The sequence below is a fragment of the Xiphias gladius genome, chromosome 15, assembly GCF_016859285.1.
Source record: "Xiphias gladius isolate SHS-SW01 ecotype Sanya breed wild chromosome 15, ASM1685928v1, whole genome shotgun sequence".
Lineage (NCBI taxonomy): Eukaryota > Metazoa > Chordata > Actinopteri > Istiophoriformes > Xiphiidae > Xiphias > Xiphias gladius.
The window spans coordinates 24709517-24733663 of NC_053414.1; the positions used below are offsets into that span (position 1 = coordinate 24709517).

The 24147-nt window shown below is 42.2% G+C and overlaps 1 protein-coding gene across 6 annotated transcripts; it reads right to left on the reverse strand.

Moving 5' to 3' along the window:
- Positions 1 to 2537: 2537 nt before the first annotated feature.
- On the reverse strand, positions 2538 to 24147 carry LOC120800165 (junction plakoglobin-like). Of its 6 annotated transcripts, XM_040146048.1 has the most exons (18): positions 23740 to 23986; positions 23493 to 23618; positions 23205 to 23328; positions 12712 to 12761; positions 12118 to 12285; positions 11760 to 12013; positions 10425 to 10663; positions 9527 to 9728; positions 9013 to 9157; positions 8727 to 8830; positions 8268 to 8606; positions 7651 to 7803; positions 7387 to 7506; positions 7128 to 7278; positions 6427 to 6548; positions 6121 to 6160; positions 5129 to 5264; positions 2538 to 4392 (listed from the first exon to the last, which is right to left on the reverse strand). In XM_040146048.1, exons 4-17 carry the CDS (start codon positions 12722 to 12724, stop codon positions 5131 to 5133), a joined length of 2184 nt encoding a protein of 727 aa, XP_040001982.1. In that variant the 5' UTR covers positions 12725 to 12761; positions 23205 to 23328; positions 23493 to 23618; positions 23740 to 23986; the 3' UTR covers positions 2538 to 4392; positions 5129 to 5130. The 6 variants fall into 6 exon arrangements, with proteins under 6 accessions (XP_040001982.1, XP_040001984.1, XP_040001981.1 ...); XM_040146050.1 differs by lacking the exons at positions 23493 to 23618; positions 23740 to 23986 and adding an exon at positions 24020 to 24147; XM_040146047.1 differs by lacking the exon at positions 23493 to 23618 and having other exon boundaries at positions 23778 to 23986.

Here is a 24147-nt window from a genome sequence, read left to right on the forward strand (position 1 = left end):
TTCCCGTCTGCTTGGAGCTCCTCTGTAGTACAGTTCCTCAGCCCCAGAGTGGTTGGTGTTTCTGGGCCTAAACAGAGTTGTGGCCTGAGGATATATACCCCAAACCACCTTTTCTTAAATTATGTAAATGAACGGATTGGGCAGAATGAATGAGGTGAAGTCTCGCTCCAAAATGACTCAACTCATGTGAAATGGAATTTCAGAATTTTTTAATAGTAAGTGAAGGCATTAAAAGGTGGATTCTGGTGTTTTAAGATTACAATTGATATTTAAAGCTGTACAAGAACAGCTCAATAAACTACTATGGCACTCAGTAGAGCGCATACCTCCACCAAGGCCAAATTTTGATGACAATGTCGAAAAATGTCCTATCTGGCAATGTTCAAGAAAGTGATAAACAAAATTCCTGGATCCGCCCCTTTAACTGGATCCGCAACTAAATTGAATCAGTTCTTCCCTGGCCCATGCCCCCATAATCCTGCTGACAAACAAACCAACAAGCAGACATAGGTGAAAACATAACCTCATAACCTCCTTGGCAGAGATAACAATAAGCATCAGTGAACAGACGCATCAAGAAAACGGCAGATACTGTATGCACATCAGGAGACTGCAGTTTCAACGTCCTATGACTTCTTCACTCATAGAAACAATGATTATTTCTCTATTGCATGTATGATACACACGAGAGAGAGAGACAAAGACTGCATGAGCAAACATATGGAACAAATGGAATAATGCTCAAACTGTTGTAGAGTATTGCACCCTTTCTATACTCACAGTTATACTACAGCAAGGGACAACTCTAACTATGGGAAGTCTGAATTTTAGCAATAATCCTAAAGTAACATGTTATCAAATCTTCTCCTCAGTGTTCTTATGGAGCTCACCTCTCACATCTATTATATTACTGTATATTGTCTCTGCATGACTTGTCTGTTTTGACCAGCCATTGAAATGTTTAATGAAAGTGTGACTATATTTTCTATATGGACATGGTAACAATGAGGATGAAATTGAATAAAACCACACCCTTGCTATGCAAAAGCGTATAATTAGTATTATTATTGACCAGCTGGAATATTACGCCTACTGACGTCACAGTCCTCCTTGACTGCTTCTTCTTCTTGCAGATTTTTCAGCCACAGGTTCAGAGGGCCGCCCTTAGCATTTTATAGTTTTTTCTTTTGCAGAGATGAATGAACACTCCCGAGGGGGTTTTGCTTATGTGCAGTGCCAAAGAAAGTCTATTTATCTCAGTAAGTAGCAAAGGGGAAATTTCATACTGGACATCAGAGCTGCAATAGGACTGGAGGAGATTCTCCCTTAACTGGTTTACTGATTTCAGTAATTCGCACTTAATTTATGTTTCTCCCCGTCTTGCATTTTGCTGTCAGGGTTTTCATGACTAATTGATTCTAATTAGAACAGTACGAACAATCTCCTTATTCAGCCTCCAACATGTCAGATTCTTGTCACCTCCTTGTGTTGGGTTGATTTGCTATGAAAAAGAGGTAAAATTTGGAGGATAAAAATGGAAATTTCAGCAACTGAAAAGGATAGAGAGACATTTTTTTTTCTTATTTAAATCATTTGAATGCCAAACAAATATCCAGCAGAGCCACAGAGGCAGCGTGGAGTAAAGAAAGAGGAGAGCTGGGGAGCATAATGATGCTTTGAACTGAGGTCTGGCCACTATTAGAGAAAAAATAAACACATTTGTCTTTTAGACCGAGCAGAAAAGCAACAAAATAAATACTCAAAAAATAGTGAGATGGACAAAGAAGACGCCGCAAGAAACAGATCTGAAAACTAGAAAAATACAGAGACGGAAACTGATTGAGCCGCCACGAACGTCTGAGGTGAAGAGCAAACTGATGATAGAAAACAAGGAGATGAAGAGGAGGAACAGACAGAGCTAAAGTCAATAACCTAAACTAAATAGGATAAAATTCTACCCAGCTTAAGCTGCATCACATAAGCAAGAAAAAATTATCTTTCAAGAAGAAAGAAACACCAATCTGGTGAAAATGGGGAATGGAGAGATGGAGGATACCGAGCCTCAGTAGAGATGGAAAAAGGTCTGAAGTAAGCAATAGGACAGTTAACGGCACGTGCTGTAGGTGAACACGACTCTCTCTTAGCTTTAGAGTCTGGGTGTGTCATTTAAAGACCCATTCAACTCCCCACCAAAAATAAACTGACGCAGGAGAAAAGGGTTTATGTTCACTAAATTTAGTTTCATCTTATCCAGACTTGTAGCAACATGATTTTCAAAGATAAAGCAAAAAATGTATTTGTGTGGTTTTAAGTGTAAATATGTTTGATTCAATTCATCAGATCATAGAATCCAAAAGAACCTGTTCCAGGACTAAAGTTGAACTTAACTGCATCACATCTGTGGGATGTATGAGCCAGTAATATTTTCTTACGGATACATTGTATGATTTTTTTATTTTATTTTTTACTCAGCCCTTTTGATGAGCTGTTCCACCCAAGGATAGAGTGAAGCAATTGGCCCTAGTGTAAATCTGCACTTTTTTTTTTTTTTTTTTTTTAAACCAAACACTCAATCAACACAATCCTAAACTACTGATTAGGGAGATGGCTAAATGTTTTCATGTACCTATGCACAGATTTCACCATTAAGACTTACAGTACAGAATCTGATAAATGCTACAGTAAAGAATGTTGGATAGTAAACAGACCACAGGAGTCCTGATGGACAGTTGTTCTTATTATGGGATTTATCTCAGACACCAAACATATAAAAATGTGCATTTTTAGCTTTCATTATAGGTATAATAACTGTTTCAACAATCATTTTAATAGATTTAACCTGTTACTAGACATCCCCATCCCCCAACCTGGAAATAATGTACCCAAAATAAAAAGGTTACTGTTCCTCAACTCTTAATTCCAGTCATAACCCTGGTCTTCTTTGAAAGGTAACTCATTAAATTTTACAACCAAAAGTCAGAACGAGTATAAGGGACACCAAACCAAAGTTTTTTTTGGCATAAAAAAAGGGAACACAAGGCCGGTCGTAGGACCTTTTGTGTTGAAAACACTCCCGGAGCTGTAGCCATGAGTCTGAACCAATTCTGTGTCAACAGCTGCTGCAGTGTTATGTGGATCCTAAAATGCTTTGCACAGATAGAATCAGGAGCCTTAGAGCTTTCAGACAAGTTTTGTCAAGGTTGTGTTAAGATTGAGTCCAGCACAGACCAAAACACACCTAAAGTAGTACCGTGTGGCACGGTGTATTTTAAAAGGTTAAAAACAGGTAGATTTCTGATCTGTAAATCAATAAACATGGACACCGCAATACGTTTAATATATACTTTATTTTTATTAAACAAAATTTCAGTAAAAACTCTTATTAAGTAGAAAGACAAATTTCCCTGTCAGTAGTTTGCTCTAGCTGTAGGGCCGTCTCCAACTACATTATCTAATGTGTTGACCAACGAATTAGTCAATCTGTTGAACAAATCTGTAAAACTGTTTTACCCACGCTGTTGTTCTCCTGCACGTTATTCTAGTCACATATGATCTTCTCTTTAAGTTCAGTTTCTAATCAAAGGAATTGTTGTTAATATTCTGGTAATTCGGGATAATGTGAACCTTTCCCAGTAAATAACTTATAAAAGGTGAGAAACAATTCATAAAAACAGACAATCATCTTGTTCACCTACACTGCTTATAATCCACATGTCAGCTGATTATATAAGAGGGGGGGCAGCCCTCCACATCTCCCCGTTTGTTCACTCCTACTGAATTAGTGCAGAGAGAAAGAATGAGTCCGTGTTAACTAACTCTTCACAGACTCTTGGGTCACAGCGAGAGAAAGTTGACAGAATATAGTGTCAAAACTACAGCATAGACAGCAGTGTCTGTTACAAAGGCGTTAAGAAAGAAAGAGCGGTGAACAGGTGCACCGTGCACGTTGAGCCACCTCTGGCAGTGTTTTCAACTATTATTCTCCTTTTTTTTTGTTTCTTTTTCTTAAAAAAAAAAAAAAAAAAAAAGAAAAGAAAAAAAAAAAGAGGAAGCTACACGATTATCATCACAAAATAAAATCTCTTTGGCATAGAATACCCACCCAAAAGCACAAACACACACACACATACTCACATGCACACACACTCTTATAAGGTTCTCTAACAGAAACCTACAAGCATTGTCCTTGTCATAATTATAATCAGCAAAATTAGGCTATAAAACAAAGTTGAGCCCTGTTAAGATTAGGAGTCCTGTAGTTGCTGATAATTGCATATATTACATCAGGCTAAGAGTAGAGGGAATAATCTCTACAGATGACTATATTCTCTTGTTTGTCCCATTACGTCCAACTTCAGCTCCTCTGCCTCCTCTTCCACTTCTCCTCTGGGTCTATAAGAAGAAGAAAAAGACATGATCAGAAAAAGAAAAATCCACAGAATCGATCACTGCAGGATCACAAACCTTCAGCTTGCTTCAGACTTTAAATGCACTGAAAACCTGCTTCCTCAATCAGCTTCTCAGTATGAGTGATGGGACTCATACACGAAATGAAATTTTCTGTTTGGACACTTTTAACAGTTTTGGTTATTTCACGTGCCACACTGTCCTCCTTGTGTTTTAATCTGCGTCCTTCTTGCTGGTTTGAAGTTGGCTGGACTTGGCAGAAAAAGTTGATGTCACATACTTCACTACACCAATCTGAATGAGAGTCACTGATGTTTTTTTGGAGGATAGACCATCCGCATTGCTTTTGAATGACATCAGCGTGTGTTCTTGTTGTGTACCTAATGTGCAACATGCACTTCATTGTTGAACAAAGTTTTCTTCAAAAAAACAAACAAACATTTGAATCTAAACGCAATGACAGTGAAGGGGTTGTGTGTATGTTTCCCGGCCACTGTCAGTCAAATCTGATCAAACCACACCTGCACATTCCTGATGAAGCTGAATGTTAAACTCCCAATATATAACTTCAGATGGTTTTTTAAACTTGAGTGGCCGCTTATTTTGTCATCAATATTTAATGTTATCGAGAAAAATGCAAGATCAGAAACAAAGACTTCAGGGGCTTTAAATTATGGCCCACATATCCTGATCCGCTGAGGTAACATAAGCATGTACTGACCTTTAATAATGCTCATGGTACGATTGTCTTTCGTAGGCCGTGCTGCCTGTGTAGTCGTCACGCATCATATTTCCCTCCATGCCCTCTAGTGCGATTTCAGCTGGATATCCGTAGGCTTGGAAAGGAGCATCCAGCTCTGCAAGAGACATTTGTTTTTTTTGTTTTTACTGGTTACACACAGGACTAACAGATATAAGTCATTTAGCTTCCCTTGTACTCCTAGGGTTTATTTACAGTGGAGAAAAATGAAAAAGCTAGTGGAAATCATTAACTTTTTCCACATTTTAGGCACATTTCTGGAACACTGTGATCACAGAGAGAAGACAAGCTGATCCCTTTTCTCTCTGAGTCTTGCTGCTCAGGGTAAGAGACTGAAAATACCAATGCCATAAAAGGAGAAAAGTCAAGAGAAGGAAAGAGGAGAATTAAGAGAAAGATGCAAACACAGAAAGAAACACCAGGATTGGAGCTTGATGGAGAGAAAACCTTCTAGACAGACTTGGCAATGAGGACTAGATAGTGATTTACTAAGGGAAAAACACTGGAGCATTAAACATATAGTAAACTCAAAAGGTGAAGTGAATGAGACAAGAATGTGGTAAAGTGTGGCATTATATTCATTTGGATCATCTGGTACAATGCGACACTGACAACCACAAAACGTACAAATGAAAACAGCACCCAGAGTTGAAGAGGACAGATGAAGAGGCCAAGTTTGTGATTAATTTGCAGAAGACATGAAAGCAAGAAAGATGTCTAAAAATTGATGCATGCTAGGCCTGTGCTGCTTGAGTTATGGACTAACCAGAGTATTTTTTTTAACTATTAAAACTAGTTTCTTTGGCTCCAAAACAATGATTGTAAATGAGAAGCAGCAGGGACGCAGCCTGCTAACAACTAAAGCATTTGAGCATTGTGGTCACTCCCTGCGGTTGAGTGACCCAGTGCTGAAGAATGTGCTGTATCTGCACATTTCAGCCATGGTTACTCACCATCTGGATAGTGTACATCCATGGGGACGCTGTTGTGGGCCTGCAGAAGTCACAAGAGGGCAAAGGTCAAATAAAGCCAACACTGTTATATAGAAAGCTTATTAATAGTCCTTAGAGAGTTATTTACATTTTCTTTTTTTTTTTAAATTTACTTCCCCAGAATGTATATTGTCTTGCTATTAGCATATATAATGAGGCTATGATGTGTTAGATCTAAACCCGAAATGCTGAGGGTATTAAAGAAATGTCTAAAAATCCACTTTAAATGTTCAGTTGTCCTGTCAGCGGAGGGCGCCAGACACTCACCATCTCCCAGGCAGCAGGGTCATGTTTGAACAGAGAGTGTGTTAGCTCCACAGACACCCGCTTCTTGTAGTCTGAGTTCTTATCCTCGGAGATGCGGAAGAGTACAGCTGCAGCGTAAGTAGCTGAGGGGGAAAGGATCAGGGCATTTTCAGCAATGTACAAAAAAAACCCAAGTCCTTTTAATAATGTGTTGTAGTGTGGGGGTATTAAAAGAGGAACAGTAAGAAACTAACAGTGAAGTAAAATACCTCCATTCAATACCAAATTCAAATTAAGTTAATCTGTTTAGATTCTTTACGTGATCACATCTTTCAGTTACTCAGATACAAAAATATTGGCTGTAAATGTAAAGCAATCTGCAGAATGTGTCATGTTAAATAATTAGCTTGTTACGTATTTGAACATTTTATGCAACAAACTACCCATATACAGTAGGTAGTTTAAACTTTGACACTGCACCCTATTTTAATGTTCATATCATTTTTCTTTGAAATGTAGGCCACAATAGGTTATTCTGAAACGTTGTGGAGTACAAGTATACTGTCTCACAAAATGGACACAGTATTGCCCAGTGCAGTGTACCTGGAAACTGCACTTACAGTAAGCACAGCACTTGAGTAAATTGACTTTGTTGCTTTTCACCTATGACTAAATGCTACATTACAGCATGCTAAAAGCAGTGTATAAGCTGGGTTCCCTACCAATGCCCTCGTTGTTGGAGTGCAGCAGCTCCATCAGTGGAGCCGACGCTCCCTCGCTGTCGATGAGCTCAGCTGATGGTTTGTCCAGGGCCAGCTCGCACAGGACGCCCGCTGCCACGCGCTTCACGTTGTCCACTGGAGAGTAGAGCAGCTGGAGAGGGGGGAGGAAGAAAGTGAGTAAAGCAAACAAACAGGCAAACAAGCATGAGGAAGTTCATTATCAAGACGATGAAGTGTGAGACTAGGTTTCCTCTGTTACCTGCACAAACAGAGGAATGGTCTGCAGGTTGGCAATCTCTGCTCTGTTGATGGGATCTCTGGCCAGGATGTGCAGAGCTCCTGTGGAGCCCTCCACAATCTCCTCCATCCTCACTCCATCCTGATATCAAAAGATGACAAGAATAAATGTTAATCAAAGACATCGAAATACATAAATAATCCACAACTACTAATTTACACTATCCCTTAAACACACACACACACAGTGACCATAAGGCTACTTTGACACTATCCCGTCATGTACCTGGTATGTCTGCTGGGCAGATGAGCCGTGTTTCTGGGCGTCTTGGTGGGCTTTGAGCAGCAGGTTGACGAGACGGGGGATTGCTCCTGCGTCCCTGAGTGGGGCCTGGTTCTCTGGGCACAGGGCCAGGTTACGGATCAGGCCAACCACAGCCTTCAGGCAGGGAGGAGAGGTAAAGATACGATCATGATACTGTTCACGGTTATGGGTCAGCAAACAAAACCACGCCGACAAACAACAACGTTGTGTGTTAAATGTAATATGTGTTTTCTCTCTAAAACCTGGTCCCATGAAACATACTGGTCCTGTTTTCATGTGCATGTCATGCTCGATCAGCCTGACTGAGACTCTGGCTCTCTGCTCTATCTGCTATCCTCTTTGTCCATCTGTCCAGTCCCCCCCCCCAGTCTTTCATCTCTGGAACAAACCCATTAACTCCTCATTGTCTTTGTTTCAGTCCTTAACTTATGTTCGTCAAATCACCTGCTTTCAGTCTAACCCTGCTTTCCTAGCTAGGATCCTTTCCACCATCATCCTGAAACCACCGTATCTCAATAGGAGCACATTTCTCCCCAATGTAGACTATCCTCCACCCTTCCCTCCCTCCCTCTCTCTACCTTGATGACAGGCCAGTAGTAGGGTTGGTTGAGCAGCTTGATGATGGCGGGGATGCCGTAGTGTCTCCTCACAGCATTCTGCGCCACCTCAGCCTGCTGGTGGCGTGAAGTCAGGTGGCGCAGAGCGCAAACGGCAGGTTCAGTTACATCCTCCTTCTCGCCGGCACGCAATATGGCGTGGATCAGTGCCTCGACACCATTGCTCTGGGTGACCAGAGTTTTATTGTGGGCGTTGTTGCACGTGAGGTTAGACAGGATGCCGGTGGCACAAGTGAGCATGTTGATGTCATCTGAACTGAGCAGGCCCACCAGCACCTGCAGCAGGCTGTCCATACCCTCCTGGAAACAAGAAGAGAGCGATTTCATAGAGTTCTTTGTGTGTACAATTATGGGAAATAAAACAAATCTGGAAAGGAAGAGGAAGGAAAGTAAATGTAAACAGTAAATCTGGAGACAGACCTGCTTGGTGGCAGCATCAGACAGGTTCCTGAGCGTCCACAGGCAGTTCTGCATCAGACGCTGGCTGGAGCCTGTGAGGTGTTTACCCAGAGCCTGCATCCCACCTGGAGAGAGCAGAGAAGTCACAGCACTCAGCCCTCAGCAACATCTCATAAATCCTGCTGTCATGCAGCACTGTGGTGGACAAGAAGCCATTAACCACAGTTCAGGTAACAAAACGTTGACACACCTGTATGACTGCCTGGTAAACACAGGTGTATGCTGACACAGAAAACATATTACATACCAGCCTCTACAATGGCGGGTTTGTTGCTGGGGCACACAGAGAGGACTTTGAGCACACGGCTAGTGGTCCACAGCAGCTTCTCATAGCTGTAGTTTCTCATGATGTGAACTAGACCCTCAGGACCTCCGTTGGCAAGGATGATCAGCTATGAAACAGAAGGACTGTGTGAGTATGTGTGGGTATACAAAGTGCAGTTTAATCAAAAACAACTTTTACTTGTTAATCCTTTTGAAAAAAACCCTTATGTTTCACAAAGCCAACGACCTGCCCAGGAAGATTAACACCAGTTAACCCTCATTCATTTTACTACTCTCAACAAATAACCACACCCATACCCTCTCTCTGCCAGCACCTGAACAACTCTGTTCACATGCCACACCCAAAACAAAACATGTGCACACAAGCAAGACAACTTCAACAGTCTCACACTACAATACTTACTGCTATGAAGCCTACCAGCCATCGTATTACACATACTAACTCAAAATCTAACTGACAATTATACAACACAAACCTTGCTCTCCTGGTTGCCATACGACAGCAGTTGCAGACAGTCTGTGGTGATGGCCAAGAACTTGGGGTTGCTCTTCTTCAGCAGGGGAACCATCCTCTGCAGGCCGTCGGCCAGACGCACGGCCATCTTAGCTCCCTCCTGGTGCAGCAGTAGGTTGTGGAGCGTGGTGATGGCATAGAAGAGCACAGACTCCATGGGAGAACTGAGGGAGGAAACAGTTGGGTTAAGAGTGTATCACAAAAACAATGGCACGTCAAGTTGTCATACATTAAAAGGAAACCATTGGATACGCTCACTGTTAGATACCATTAAATAATTTTAGGTTGACTTTATAGTTGGACCAAATTTAATCCGCCTTTCTCATTTACTTCTACTGGATTCTGTGATCTCCTACACTCTCACTAGAATGTGCCTAAACTAAACTGATCCTGTAGAGATCTACACTGGCTCGTGGCTTGCTTACAAGTTCAGCTTTTGAAGTTAATGCTGGTGGAGAAATTACCATCTCCTCGTCTATAATGGCCTTCTCCTGTTATACTCATTAAATGTCAGTACAACCTGGTGAGTTCAGAAGCTCCTGTTTTCTTCTGCAACTGAACTGCGCTATAGCTGCACTGGGAAATACCTCAGCCTGACTTTACAGTGTCTGTCTCTGGCATGTTTCAACAAGTATTAGATTAACAACAAAAGTAAATGCAAAATCGGCCTAGTAATGCATCTGACATTGCCAAAAGGTTTTTTCTGTGTCTTAGGACGGATCTTTCTTACCCAAACTATAATAAACAGTATACTCTTCCAAAATTTATATAGACAACTAAGTCAAGCATCAAACTGTGATAAGTGACATAATTTTCAAACTTCAATGTATGATCTGTTGTTCTTTTTTGTCCAGCAGTACCTGAGCATGCGGACTAGAGCAGGGATGCCTCCAGACTTGAAGATGGAGAGCAGGCCCTCTCTCTGGTGAGACAGGTTGTGTAGGATGCTGGCGGTTGCACGTGCAGTCTCCATGTCACTTGTGTTCTGCATGGCCCGCACCACTGCTGCCACCATCTGAGGGGACTGCATTAGTGCACGGCGCGATGCCTCTTTGCGCGTAAGCTGGTTGACAATCTGTGCTGCCTTGCTGACCACCACCTGATGAGAGGTGAAGGGTGAAAAGAGGAGTTCATTATTACTGGTGGGAATAAGAGTGAAAGTCACAACCCATTTATTTATTTATTTTTAAAATGGTACTTGTGTTATAGAGGGTCATAATACAATTTCATTCTAAATTAATCAAGTTAAAGTTAATCAAGTTCAAGGTGACAGACTCAAATTACCTTAAAATTTGTCTGGCCATCTGTTAAAAACCCCAAATATTCAATAAAAAAATTAAAATATTAAATTTAATAGGACATAAAAAAAATAATAAAAGCAGCAAATTTAAGAAGTTAACTGTTAATGGACTATCACGTCTGTTGTTGATTAAAGGACTAGTTCCACCTTTGTAAATACCCCTATCTGCGTTCTTGCAGAAAGCTGAATTGATACAGCTCTCATGACTGTATTGTAAATATAAAGCTACTGCCAGCAGCCGGTTCGCTTAGTTTAGCATAAAGTCGGATACAGTCACTTCCTTAAATCTTGTCGTCGCCGCGCCTAGCCAAGAAATAGTCCTGCACAGAACCCCTGTAAAACAACAACATGCTATTTCACACTTCAGTTTTTGGATGTATTAAACAAAAGAGATAGGAAGTGATAATTAATAAGCTTTGAGGTGTTTTTAGGCAGATTTTGTTGCTTTTGGACAGAGCCAGGCTAGCTTTTTCCCCCTATATCCAGTCTTTGTGCTAAGCTAAGCTAACTGACTGGTGGCAGTAGCTTCATATTTAGTGCACAAACATGAGAGTGATATTGATCTTCTCTTCTAACTCTCAGCAAGGGAGGAAATAAGTGTATTTCCCAAAATGTCAAACTAATCCTTTGATATTTTGGTCAATTGATGAATCAATTAATTGACTAATAGTTTCAGCACTATATTAATCTATATATAGATTAATATAGTGCTATACTTTCTGTATAGAAGATACTGAGATAATTTATTTTTATTAAGATATTAAGATAATGTAACTCTAAAGAGTTATCTCATAAGACCCTCATTGCTACATCCAATAAAGGCAAGTTTTACCAAAATACTGTGCTAATTTCAAACTGTGTGTGTGCATGTGTTCGGGCATTCTCCGTTCATCACCGGGTCTTCATCGTTGAGCAGTTTGGTGAGCTCGGGCACGGCACGTGTGGCCAGCTCGGCGTCATCCTGGTAGTTGATCAGATGGATGATGGCGGTCTTGAGCATCTGGGAGGGCTCAGCCAGCCGCTGGACGTTGGTCATCTGGGTTGAGTCTGTCTGAGTAGACAAGATAGTTGTGCCTTCTTCCAGCGTCTCTGGGAACATGGCAGCCCGCACCCGCTGGGCTCTGGTCAGAGTGTACTGAGTATCCAAGTCTAACGAGAAATGAGATGACGAAGATAAAACAGACCACATGTAATTTTAGCAAAAGCCTTAATATATACAGTATATGCATATTGTCCCTTGTTTGTTGTCTTACCAGGCTGTTCACTTGTGACAGTGGTGGTCACGGTGTACTGCTTCGAGGAGGTGTACTCGCCCTCGTCAGCTTTGACTGTGGTTGCTCCGGACTGGATGCCAGAGTCTACGCTATACATTGTCTGCTGCCACTCTGCCACCTTCACCACGCCATTATCAAGCTCACCCACTGCCAAGCAGGAAGAGAGGAATTGTGGGACGTCAAAAGTGTTGGACCAAAGTTATTTATCAACAGGGATGATAAACATGGAGTGAGGGTTTTGAAGATATTTAGGGGTTAAAAACCTTGTTATTATAATTCTTTATTCTAATATTCACCAATAAGAGGAAGTATTTTACTTCCATGCCACATAAAGAAGCACTTTACAAGCAACCTTTAGTTATCGTTTAAGGAAGTGACCTCAATTTCAATACATCAAAACAATTGTTGGAAGTTGGAAAGGTCATGATCAAAATGTTCAGAACTCCTTTAAAAGTACTGTAGAAGGACGTGATATGGACAATAGTGAACCAAGAAACTGCCCAAATAAATTTTTTTTTAAAAAAATGCAGAAGAGGAGGAAGAGGAAAAGAGAACAACCTCTGAGTGACTTACTTTGCATCGCCATCCTTGCCTCCCGTTATCAAAACAACGATGGAGCAAGCCTAAGAAACAAACAAACAAACAAAAAAAAGCCAGTCAGGATTTCCAGCATTTCTTCTGCTGTAGCTGACAATGATACACTTCATTACAAGCCCACATTTTTCATGAATCAACAAATATTCCAGCAAGGTCTCTGTCGTTCAGTTTTTATATGCTACTCAAGTGTGACAGCTCATAAGATGACCCCCCCCCAACGCACACGCACACACACACACACACACACACACACACACACACACACACACACACACACACACACACCCACCCCCACATCCCCTCCACCCCCACAGCCGTTAACCCTGACCTTAAAATTGACAACACAGAGCAGCAGCAGCAGCGGCACGCAGGGGAGGGATGGCGAGGTGAGCGGAGAGACAGCTGTAAGTCAGGAATGTTAGCCAGCCCAAGTGACCTTTCACCCCGGGCCTCCACCCACACAGCCGTGGGAGCAGCCTGCTGCTGACGCATGGCAATCAGGAACTTGCTCGTCAGGTTTGACTCCAGTGAGGGGGGGGGGGTACCGACAGTGAGCATACTCCTCGCCACACACAAGCCTAAACCTCCAAGAAAATGCCTGTAACTTGATTTTAACGTTTGCTTGAATTATTACCGATACTACTACATAACTTCTGTAACACTTACTTGCTTCCTGGGTCTCATTAAATAGGTTTCTAGTAATCTGACATCCTGAGGCATCTTGTGTAGTTTTATTATACGTGTTGTAACCAGATTGCCTAACTGCCATCATACTTGTTGGTGCAAGTTTGTTCTACACCTCATACATCATCTTGTTTTCCTAGTAAAACTCAGTCTTCTTGCTACATTTACTCAGGGAATTCAATCCTCAAAAAGACATCACTGTATCCGTAAGTTTAAAAAATAGTTTTTACAGAGCAACTTTGCTTACATTTTAATCCACATCGTCAATAAATGCGTGCATATCTGTGTAAAAACGTCCAAACTGGTTTGTACATGTGAATCCCAGATTTTGAAATACTGTACAAGATTAAGCAAAAGCATGTTACTTCCTGTCAGAAGAATGTGGGTTAACGAGTCAAATATCAAATCTAATAATTACGAAATGTTTCTGTCAGGTATCCTTTGTGCACAAGGAGTCTTCTTTTATTGAAACCCACACTTTTCGTGAAAAATAAAGACCAAACTTGAAAAACAGATTATCCTTAGATGAGGCTCCACAGACCCAAAATAACCTCTCACTGTCAGAAAACATCCATGCATGGTCTATCTCCACATTTCATCATTTTTTATCTTCCATGTCATCTACCACAGAAATTTTCATCATCACTAAAATATCTGCATTTAAAATAGCTGCCTGCCACTGCATGTGACATATGACTGATAATACAATGCACCATTGTGCTTGTTACAAGCGTTTTCAGATGTCTGACTGTTTCTGACAGGGTTCATTGCTGAATGCGTTGCTGGGGTGTGTTGTGCCTTTGTGTGTGAACGTGTAAGTGTGTGTTTATTGATTTCTGCAGGCACTGCAGATACACTGGAAGTAGTGTGGAGCTCTACGCACAGTAAAGTCAACAAACAAAAAAATTTTCCATCCTTGAAGCTCTTTTGTGTGACAGATGGTTATATCTTACAATGTGATTCTACACAATAAGCTATGCTTATCTTCTGTCTTTACTACCAATAAAACAAGTTGAGGGCTAAAATCCAGGATGCCAAGCTTCTGTGCTGGCACAAAATGAGCTATATACACTTAAAAGTACCACCCTTACCTGTGCCTACATTAAACTTCTCGGAACAAATTCATAGTAACACAACCTAATGACGTGGTGACTGCTGTAATCAAAGTTGATCAATGGGTTTGGAGGTAAGGAATTTGTGCAAAGATGAACTGCTTTGTCTCTCTGCCTTAGTAAAAGCAGCACTCCCTCATCTCTTTGCCCTCTGGCTTTGCATAAGGATATGTCGTGTTATGTTTCAGTCCCTCAGCTGGCCCAGCCCACTTTTTCTCCCCCAGGCAACATAGTGTGTGTGTGTATGTGTGTCCTGGTGTGTATGCCTGTGTGCACATCAATTTAGCTCCTTCAGGGGGCTTTGTTTTCCATTATAATTTGTATGAAGAAGAAACTGACAATAGCGTATGTGTGCCACATGTTCCTCATTAGTCAGTGTCTGTCCTCAGTTTTCTCTCTGTGGCACTTTGATGGACTAGAAACTCAGCTGCAAGTCCCCACATGTTTTCTTTCTGGGCCTTCGTGTGTTTACTGTAGGAATGCATGTGTTCAAAATATGTTCATCTGACCCTGATGTTCTTGTAAGGTCCAAACACGCCCCTTTATCTCGCTCCTACCTTCACAGGGAGCAGCAGCTCGGTGAGTTTCAGCCCCAGTCAGTCTAGCATGAGATCCTGCAGGACCAGGCCACAGGGGACCGTCTGTGCTTGCCGCTACATGCTACCTTACAGATAATGCACTGACTCATCAGGCCACAGGCAGAAACTATGTTTGCAATCACGCACTCCAGCAATATGAATTCCTACCTTTCTAAAGAAAGGCGTGGCCTCTTTTTCAATATAAACATGGCGGCTTGTCTGTCAAGATGGTAGACGACTCCCAGCTATATGTCTTTTGAGTTTATATAGCAATTGGAATAAATTGACAAAAATGAAATGTCTGACTCACCCCAGCTTTAAATTCTGCTTTCCAAAAGGATTTTAAAATAAAAAAAATAAAATAAATACATTTATTGATCCACTACTAAAGGCAGGGATACACAACTGATACAAAACAGAGCCCACACAACCTTTTCTTTTAAGCAAAACTACGTACACAGTGTCCACACAGAACTTTCCTGTTCTCTGTAAATCAGGGACAGTGTTTGTGTAGTCTTTGTTTTCCTGGGCGAGGCAGTGGGTTCAGCCAACTGTTGCAATGCTGCGACACACCCCACATATCGCCTAGGTAACCGAAACTCCGCTCAGACACTGTACTGTGGGGGTTTTATCTGCTGACCCATCTGATGTCTGAAGCTATGCTCACTGGTTTGCTGGTAAGTGTTGCTCCCTCTTGGGTCTCTCGTAATTTCCTTTTCCCCATCACCCACAATGCTTGTGACTGTGGTCCAAGTGAAGAAAGAAAAACGTTAAAAGTTTTGATTTAAAGTAAATTCCAGAAAGGTTAAAATTATGCTGACCAAAAAAAAAAAAAAAAAAAAACAACCTGAAAAAAACAAAACACCTGTATTATGGTGATAGAACTGAGTACTGAGGCTAATCTCCCTGTCTGCTGATTCCCTCCCACATTGTTCAGTACAGACGAAAAGCCGCTGCTTGTATTGTGTCCTTCTGAATGGACTTTGCTCCCTCCAAGTTAATGAGTGATGCATCCTTTCACTCTGTACCTTGCTCTGTCATTGTCATTACCACCACCCTCCATCCAACCACGCAAATGCACAGTAACATAAAAGCCACACTTTTTACTCAGGAAAACACCCGTCTCACACCTGTCAACTCTCACTATCTTATTAGCAACAGCCTCTTGTGGAGGACTTTAGTGGGCTGCTTCCAAAAAAAAAAAAACACACCGTTCTGTAAAACCAGGAATGCGTATCAGTGAAAGCTGCCAGCGAGCGAGCTGCAACAGAAAAGCAGAGATGGCTACTGTTCAGCACCTGATGCTGAAACGCCAGTGTGACATTCCACACTAACATAGTATATATTCAATCTCTCCTGTGTCCAACTATAAATCTTGTCCTCAAAAAGTTTACACTATTTTACTCTTCCAATACTAAACTCTTCTAAAATTAACTCACTAACTTACTCATAAATTACTGAAACTATCAGAGATTACATGTCTCCGGTGAAAATGGATGAGTAACTCTGTTCTCAGTCATTAGAGCAGACTGACTATACTGCCCCCAGCCCTCCGGCATGTCAAACAGGGAGTGTCTCCCCAGCAGTGACAGGCTCTCAACAAGGGCGTGGCGGCAGATTGTGCGGGTGTATGAGCAAACTGGGTGAGGCTTAATACACCTAATGGCTACAGGGGCTAAACTGATATTTTATTCTCTAACTTATGCAGTGGCAAACTACGTATAGCTATGAAAAAACATTCCAGCAAGCCATATTTTGACTTTGCTGGCCTACGCTCTTCTTTGTATTACAACAGGAATGAATCAGGTCAGGAAAGAGGCCCAGGGGGCTGAAGATGAACTCTGGTCGTGTTCCAGAGTGGCTCCTAACATACATTGCAGTGTTTGCAGTGATTTGTCATTTAGCCTCATTCCTGTTTGGCAGGAATGAGGCTAACTAACATGTCACTGGGTTTTTGCTTTTTGTTCTGCTAGGCTTTAACACACCTGCGTGGGAAGATTAAGCTTGCAAAACTGCCCAGCTCTGTCAAAAGAAAACAAAATACACCTAAAAGCACACCTGACGTTCATTTATTAAGACGTTATATATCGTTTGTTTAATCCTTACAAAAACTGAAGAGTAAAAATGTCCAGAAAAATAGTCCAACACTTAACCCCCTGTAAGACTACAATTTGTCATTTTTACACTAAGCTAACCCCGCTTTATGCTAAACTAAGATAACGGTCTCTTGGCTTGTAGCATAATATCTATGGTCAATGACATGAGAGTGGTAACAGTCTTCTCTCTAATATAACCCTTGGCAAGAAAGCGAATAAGCATGTTTCCCAAAATGTCGATCTATTCCTTTAACTCTCTTCTCGATGGAAAAAAAAAAAGACACAACACATTTTTGCAGCAATAGTGTCTGATTTGTATGTTAACTGCACATTCTCATGCTTATCAGAACATTAGGACTTTGTTGTACAAACTTAACCTCATCTGGTGGCCTGTGATTTCTAACAGGCTTGCTAATGTCATGTTTAGGCTGACATGCAGATAAAGCAGCTTATGTTACCACACATCTGGAAAGCTTCCTGCACCATCTGCACAGACACAGATCAACTATCTGAAATATATGCCAGTCCCACACACATGCACACACCCCGTCACATATATGTCACCTGACATGCAACCCACTCTCCTCTTACTATAAACTGTTTCCCAGATGACTTTAACACAACACTCTGCACTCCAACAGTCCAATCCCCCTGACACAGTAAATGGCCAGTGCAGCCAGCTGAGCCTCCAGAGCAGACTGGCTGCAGCTGCATTGTGCTCTGTGCATCTTTTCTCTGTAGAGTCTGGCTTCAGCTGTCCCGCTGGGATATAGCTTAACACCCCCACTGACCCTGGTCCCCAAACGACATGTCCCTTATACCCATACTTGTCCAACAATAGCTGTTATAGCAATGTAATGGAGGCAGCAGGGGCTAACTAGATAGCTGTTTGTTACAAATCAATAAGGGAGGATGTGAAGTGGTGCACAACTAATGGATTTATTGTGGTGGGTGACAGGAAGTGGTGGTCAACATTATCTGACTCACCAACCCTGCTAGGCTCTCTGGTCAGAGAGGGGAAGTTTGGTAGGAAAAGCTGTACTTTCACAACTTCTCCTACTCACTGTATACGCAAAACTATGGTGACAAACTACTGTATGCTGTATCACGTCATGCGCTAAGTTAAAGAAGTGGCTTGAAGTTCACATTTTGGAAAAGCACTCACTCTCAGAGAGAGAGCATTTGTCAATTGACTGTAACAGTCAGTTGATAAAATCCAGACCACAGCAACGTGGCCATGCCAAGAGCCCACAGAGAAAGAACAGACGACGAGTTACTGCTGGAGTGCACTTGTGCAACACACAAACTGAGTTTGTCTTAATGTGGCAGATGTAGCACAGTGTGCTTCCCTTCCTCGTCTGATCTGGAAACATTCCCAAGAACACAGTCAACCACGGCCAATAAATAAAATAAGCAGCAGAATGGACAATGGCCAGTTGACTAAGATGAGTTGAATTTGGCCAGTGGATGCAGCATGGTGGCTGTAAACTGGTGTGTAGTTGTTTACTCCCTGTGGGATCTTGCTGTGAATCAAAGGAAATGTGAGCTGTCTCGGAGGAGGTGGCTGAGTGCAGAGCAGAATCAAGTTACACAAAGCTGATAAAGAAGGAGTGAATGAGTAAAAAGGGGTTTACCCTATGTAGCAATAAATTACATGGAAACAAAGTTCACTAGGCGGTCCATCGTGTATCAGTTATTGTGGCAGGACCAGAGGTATGTCCAAAGATTGTCTGCCATATCGGGTGAACAACACATCGTCATGGTTGTGGAAATAAAATGGCTAGATGCCATGTGACTTTTTCAAAAACTGAACCAAGAATTTGAACCTTTTATTCCCAGTTACTTGGTCTTTGGGTGTAGAGAATGTGTTAAGGGTGTGATTTTGTCTTTGGACCTACAGTAAGTAGGATGTGCCCCCCTCCATGTTGTTTAGTCGATGGTAGGAAGGAAAAGGATGAACTAAGTCTCTGGTACAGCACAGAGAGCTGCTGTGTTACTTTGTTGTTAGGGGTAGAGAGGAAAAGAGTAGTCACATTGTCCCATTGACTACTGTCACAGTGAAAAGGAAACCGGGTCTCAAGTGTCCCCACTGGATGCCACCAAAGAGACTGAAGCACATCAATATGGCTCTGTGTGTTCATGGGCCAAGTTTGGGTGCCAACACTGCATCCAAAGCCCTATATAAAGGCCGGACCAAGAGTTTTTTTATTTTTTTTATTTTCAACTGCCACTGCTACGCATCGGTGTGCGGCTGAGCACTGAGGCGATGTGACAGATGATTAATTTTTCAGGGAGATTAGAGGCACCAGGGAGCGGGAGGAGGGTGCTTTGGAGATCAGGGCAAACGTCTAAAGGGACCCTGAAGAATAGAGTGAGTTCAGCTCACAAGTTCACGGTTTGTTCCTCTGCATGCAAACCACGACCAAAATAGAAAAAAAACAAAATCATAAAATCTAAATAGAAGAGTGAAAAGCTAGCATTATTAAAAACTGAGTGACTTACTCTGACAAGTCATGTCATTTGTTTTATATACGGCTATTGTCAGATGAAAACCTCTGAAAAGTCAACATTTAAAAAGGAACAAAGAAGACATGAAAAGGGAATAATAACAGCCTTGATTGTCTAAAATGGCCATGAATTTTTCAGTTTATCCACTGTTTTGGGAAGTATTCACAGGCCCCAGGGTTGCACAACTTTCTAAACCTATGCAAGCATGACATCCCTGACAAGAAGTGAAACAAAGAAAACTGCCAAAAACTGAGTTACGAGACTTTTCATGCAAAAGTGACGACATACAAAATTAACTGTCTCGTGAAATCTTGATGTTCTTCAAGTTGCCTATCTAACAAGTCAAGCTTCCCTGGTGATTTGCTTTCAGTTTCCACCACACCCTTGCTGTCCTCACTTTCCTCATTCCCTCATATAAGTGTAATTAAGGGACAGAGAGGAGGAGGAGGAGAAGAAAAACAAGACACCACAGGACTCATCAGTCACTATGCTGAGAAGTACAGCTCCGCCAAATCATCCAACTGTGAAAACATTCTCTTTTGAGTCAGTGCTTGAATCTAGTTCACTCCTTCCAAGCTTGAAAACATTGTTGGTAATGAAAAAATTATCAATGGTAATGTATTCATGAGGAAAACAGTTGGATTCAGCTATTTCCGGCATGCTGTTAGAATGATATGATAGGAGCTGACTTGAAATGACCAACCAACAGACTTTCATACAGTTTTTAAAGTGCGAGTGATGGAAAGAAGCAACCATTAGGCCTTTGACATTTTAAGCAAGGGACATTTTCTTGCTCCTGTTTGATCCAGCCAAGAGAAGTGATGAAGGTAAATAATTTATTTCAGTGACTGTCATGGGTAAGGTTTAGCTGGGCAATGCCAGCTGTACTTGCTCAGCATTATACCACAGTGCTCTGCTGGAAGCTTCTGATTTTATGTTTTGTCGGCAACAGCAGATATCTTGTGCATGAATGGATGTTTTCCGAAGATGCTGCCAATTATTTACTTACCGTATTAATCTTGAACAAAGAGACTCAAAATTCTTCGGCTGGATTGAATTAACATCTTTACTGGATATATCTAATGTTTAGTTGCACTTGCCTGGTTTACTTTTATAGATTAATGCTTGAGGGATAAATTTTAAAAGTAAATTAACAACTGATATCTTTCTGGTCATAGGTAATAATAATGGATCAAACATTGAGTTTCTGGGAGCCTGCAGGGTTGAATAAATCTGCTTTGGCTTGACGACAGCATAGTCTGATGAAGATTTCCTTTTAAGCCTCTGGAAGTTAACGCCATAGAGGTGTTGATGCTGTCACACCACCTTCCCTTTGACTTCAACCACAAAACACCCCCATCGTTGCAGATGGGAAACTTTATCTCTCTGCGTCCCCTGCTCCATGGGAACAGTTTAACACAGAAGAAGGGTGATAAGAAACACAGAGCAGGTCACACGACGTGTGCGCTGAGTGGCTGTAACTGAGCCCCTGGAAAGTATTCAGTCAGACACCACTGGACGGAGACAGAGGCGGGGCAAGACAGTGAATTTACAGAAAAAGAAATCCTTCCAGCTGCACAAAGATGTGAGGATATATGCCATACAATAATCCCCTTTGGAAAGTGTAGACCTATTTATAAAGTGAAGGATCTCCTGGCCTCTTGCTCTGCTAATGTAGGACAGTATCAGGGAATTAAGCAGGAGGGGGGAGATTATCACCGTGCCACCACAGCTGTAGCTGCGAAATCTACAGTATGTCACCCCCCCTCACACCGCCCACCCCCCGCCATCCCACCACCCAGTCACCCTCTTCCCTGAGGCCAGACGAGAACAGCTTTCCAACCAGGGTGCTGTCTGCTGCTGCACTATTTGATGACATGGGGCAAGCTCAGCGAAGCCTGTCTGGCAGAAAGTATTGGCACCCTGTCGTATTCAACCTGACACACATTCACCAAGCTCAGCTGGACGCATTGGTCTAGAAACAAGTTGGATGCCACGGACTTGTTTGGTGCTGTTCTTGGTGCAACTTGCTGATAAGTCAAACAAGAGAACAATAGGTAATGTGGCTTAGTGTTTAATGAAGGAGAGACTCTGTTTTCAGCTTCTAATTCCGACGTGACCTATGTCAAATTTGACTGTAACAGATATTAAAGTTGGCGGTGTTGCAGACACAGCAAATGGCTTAATCGCATAAGAAAAAAGCGGATAAGAAAAGGGTAGTCTCAATTGGATGCTGATTTCAGTGGATTTACTCATGAAATGAAATTTGTCTTCTAGTGTTCACGAAGCAGGATTCGCTGTTCTGTCAAGTCCTAAGCATCTCCAGAGGTAATGACATCATGGAAGATTTGGCAGCACCTGGAGACATCACTGCTGGCATCAACAGCCGAGTGGGAGTAGATGGGACCTACACCAGCAGCATTTAGGGCTATGAATCATTATTCACTGTCATACATTACAGATGTGGGTGAAAACAAGACATCACTCCCTCATGCACAATTCGCTCTTTGTATTATTTACTGTTGTTTGAGCTCAAATATTTAAATTGAGGGCTGCAACAAACGATTATTTTCATTATTAATTCATGTGCTAATCCTTTTATTTGTTCTGTAAGTCAGAAAATTGCCTGGGTTCAGTCTTCAAATACGTTCAACATATTATCATAGAGGACAAAGAAAAACAGCCCCATACTTCCATTAAATAGAGTCATTTTCGGGCACTTTTAATTCAAAAATGATCATGAATCGATATTCCGAATGGTTGCCCCATTAATCCACTGGTCGCTTCATTGTTTTAGCTCTACTTGAGTGTTTCTTTATGAGTTGGTTGGAACAATAATGCTTGGCTGTTGTTACCAACATGGCAGGTGTCCATAAAATTTTCCGTGACATTATCACTCGGACACAAAGCCGGTAACCTCTCAAGATACTGAGGATTTTAGCCGAAGGGATGCTGATAGCCGCTTTCTCTTCACCTGCGTCCCTCGCACGCGGACACGCAAATATGCACGCGCACACATACTTGGGACACCAGTAATGATACTGTGGCACTCAGCTGACAATGGACGTCCAGTCGAATGATCGATACTGGGGCTGAACGTCGTTATGCTTTGGCAGGAAGAGCTCCCTGGCGGTTTGGAGAGCCGAACGGACGAGTTCAATGTACGAAAGCAAACTTTTTTGGGGGGGGGCCGGGGAGCTCGGGTGTTACTCCGAAGCAGCAGGCAGCGGGGGCCAGTTTGAGGCATGCGGAAATGAACCACAAATAAAGGGCTGAATTTGGCACCCAGGTAAAGCAGCGGAGGGGGAAGAAAAACGAAACCAAACAATATTACCATGCAAATATACGCACTTTTATAGAAAGCAGGATAGAAAATACTACACGCAAAAATAACGACCAGAAAGAAACAAAGTCAAAGTCAATGACAAAGGCGCTGTGAGCAGTTCAAAAAAACTGTCGGAGAAAGTGAACATAAATTCCGTGAATCTTACCTGTCGAAACACACGGAAGCGTTTGAGATGATCCCAGGTCAGCGCTGTTTTTCTTCGGGACGGGACCGTCTCCTATATCTTTATCCACTTCCTTCCAGTCTCTCCACCGCTGGCCGACAGTCCTCTGTACAAAAATGTGTAAAAGGAGCGTCACCTCAGCCCCAGACTCCGCCTTCCTCATCCCGACCCCACCCTGCCACAGCTCCGCACGGTGGGAGAGACGTTAAAGATTGTTGTACTGTAAGCAACCGTTGTCAGAGGAAAAACAAGCGGCAAATTGAGGCGTACCTCTTTCAACAGTGCATTGGGAAAGATCGCTTTTCGCGATGTTTCAGTGAACTTAAAGAGGATCACCACAGCAAAACCTTAAAAGACCATGCTATAGGTTTGTCTCATGAGACCGTGGCTACAAGACTGAAAAAATACAGCGTATTCAAACCATTATCACACGTCTGAAGTGTTTCTACATTTCACATACTCGCCACACGATTGTAAACTGTATACATATACAGATAGTCCACAGGTCTACATGTACCACCGCATAATAGACATTACACTGTAGGTTCAACACACCAGTCCAGCCCAGCAATAAGGGCAAAGTACGAAGCTCACTGGGCATGTGAATGAACTAATATTGACCAGAATTCAGCTGAAAACAACACAACTCTGAAGTGCTATATTAACTTTTGAGTACCCTCAAGCAGGCTGACATTACAATTATGCGATGTGTTTTTAATTGGCTTTGTTTGAGGGAGACTAAGGCGGCGCCTCGCGCTGACAGCCATTTCGCGCACCTGTGTGGCTACCGACCACACCTTGATTACAGCACGAAACCAGAAGACCAAATACATGAGTCACTGCGGCCGGGAAACAGGACGCCGTCAGCGGGGCTGCTCACACATTCGACGGGGAGACAGATATGACGGATCGTGCTCGTTGGAGT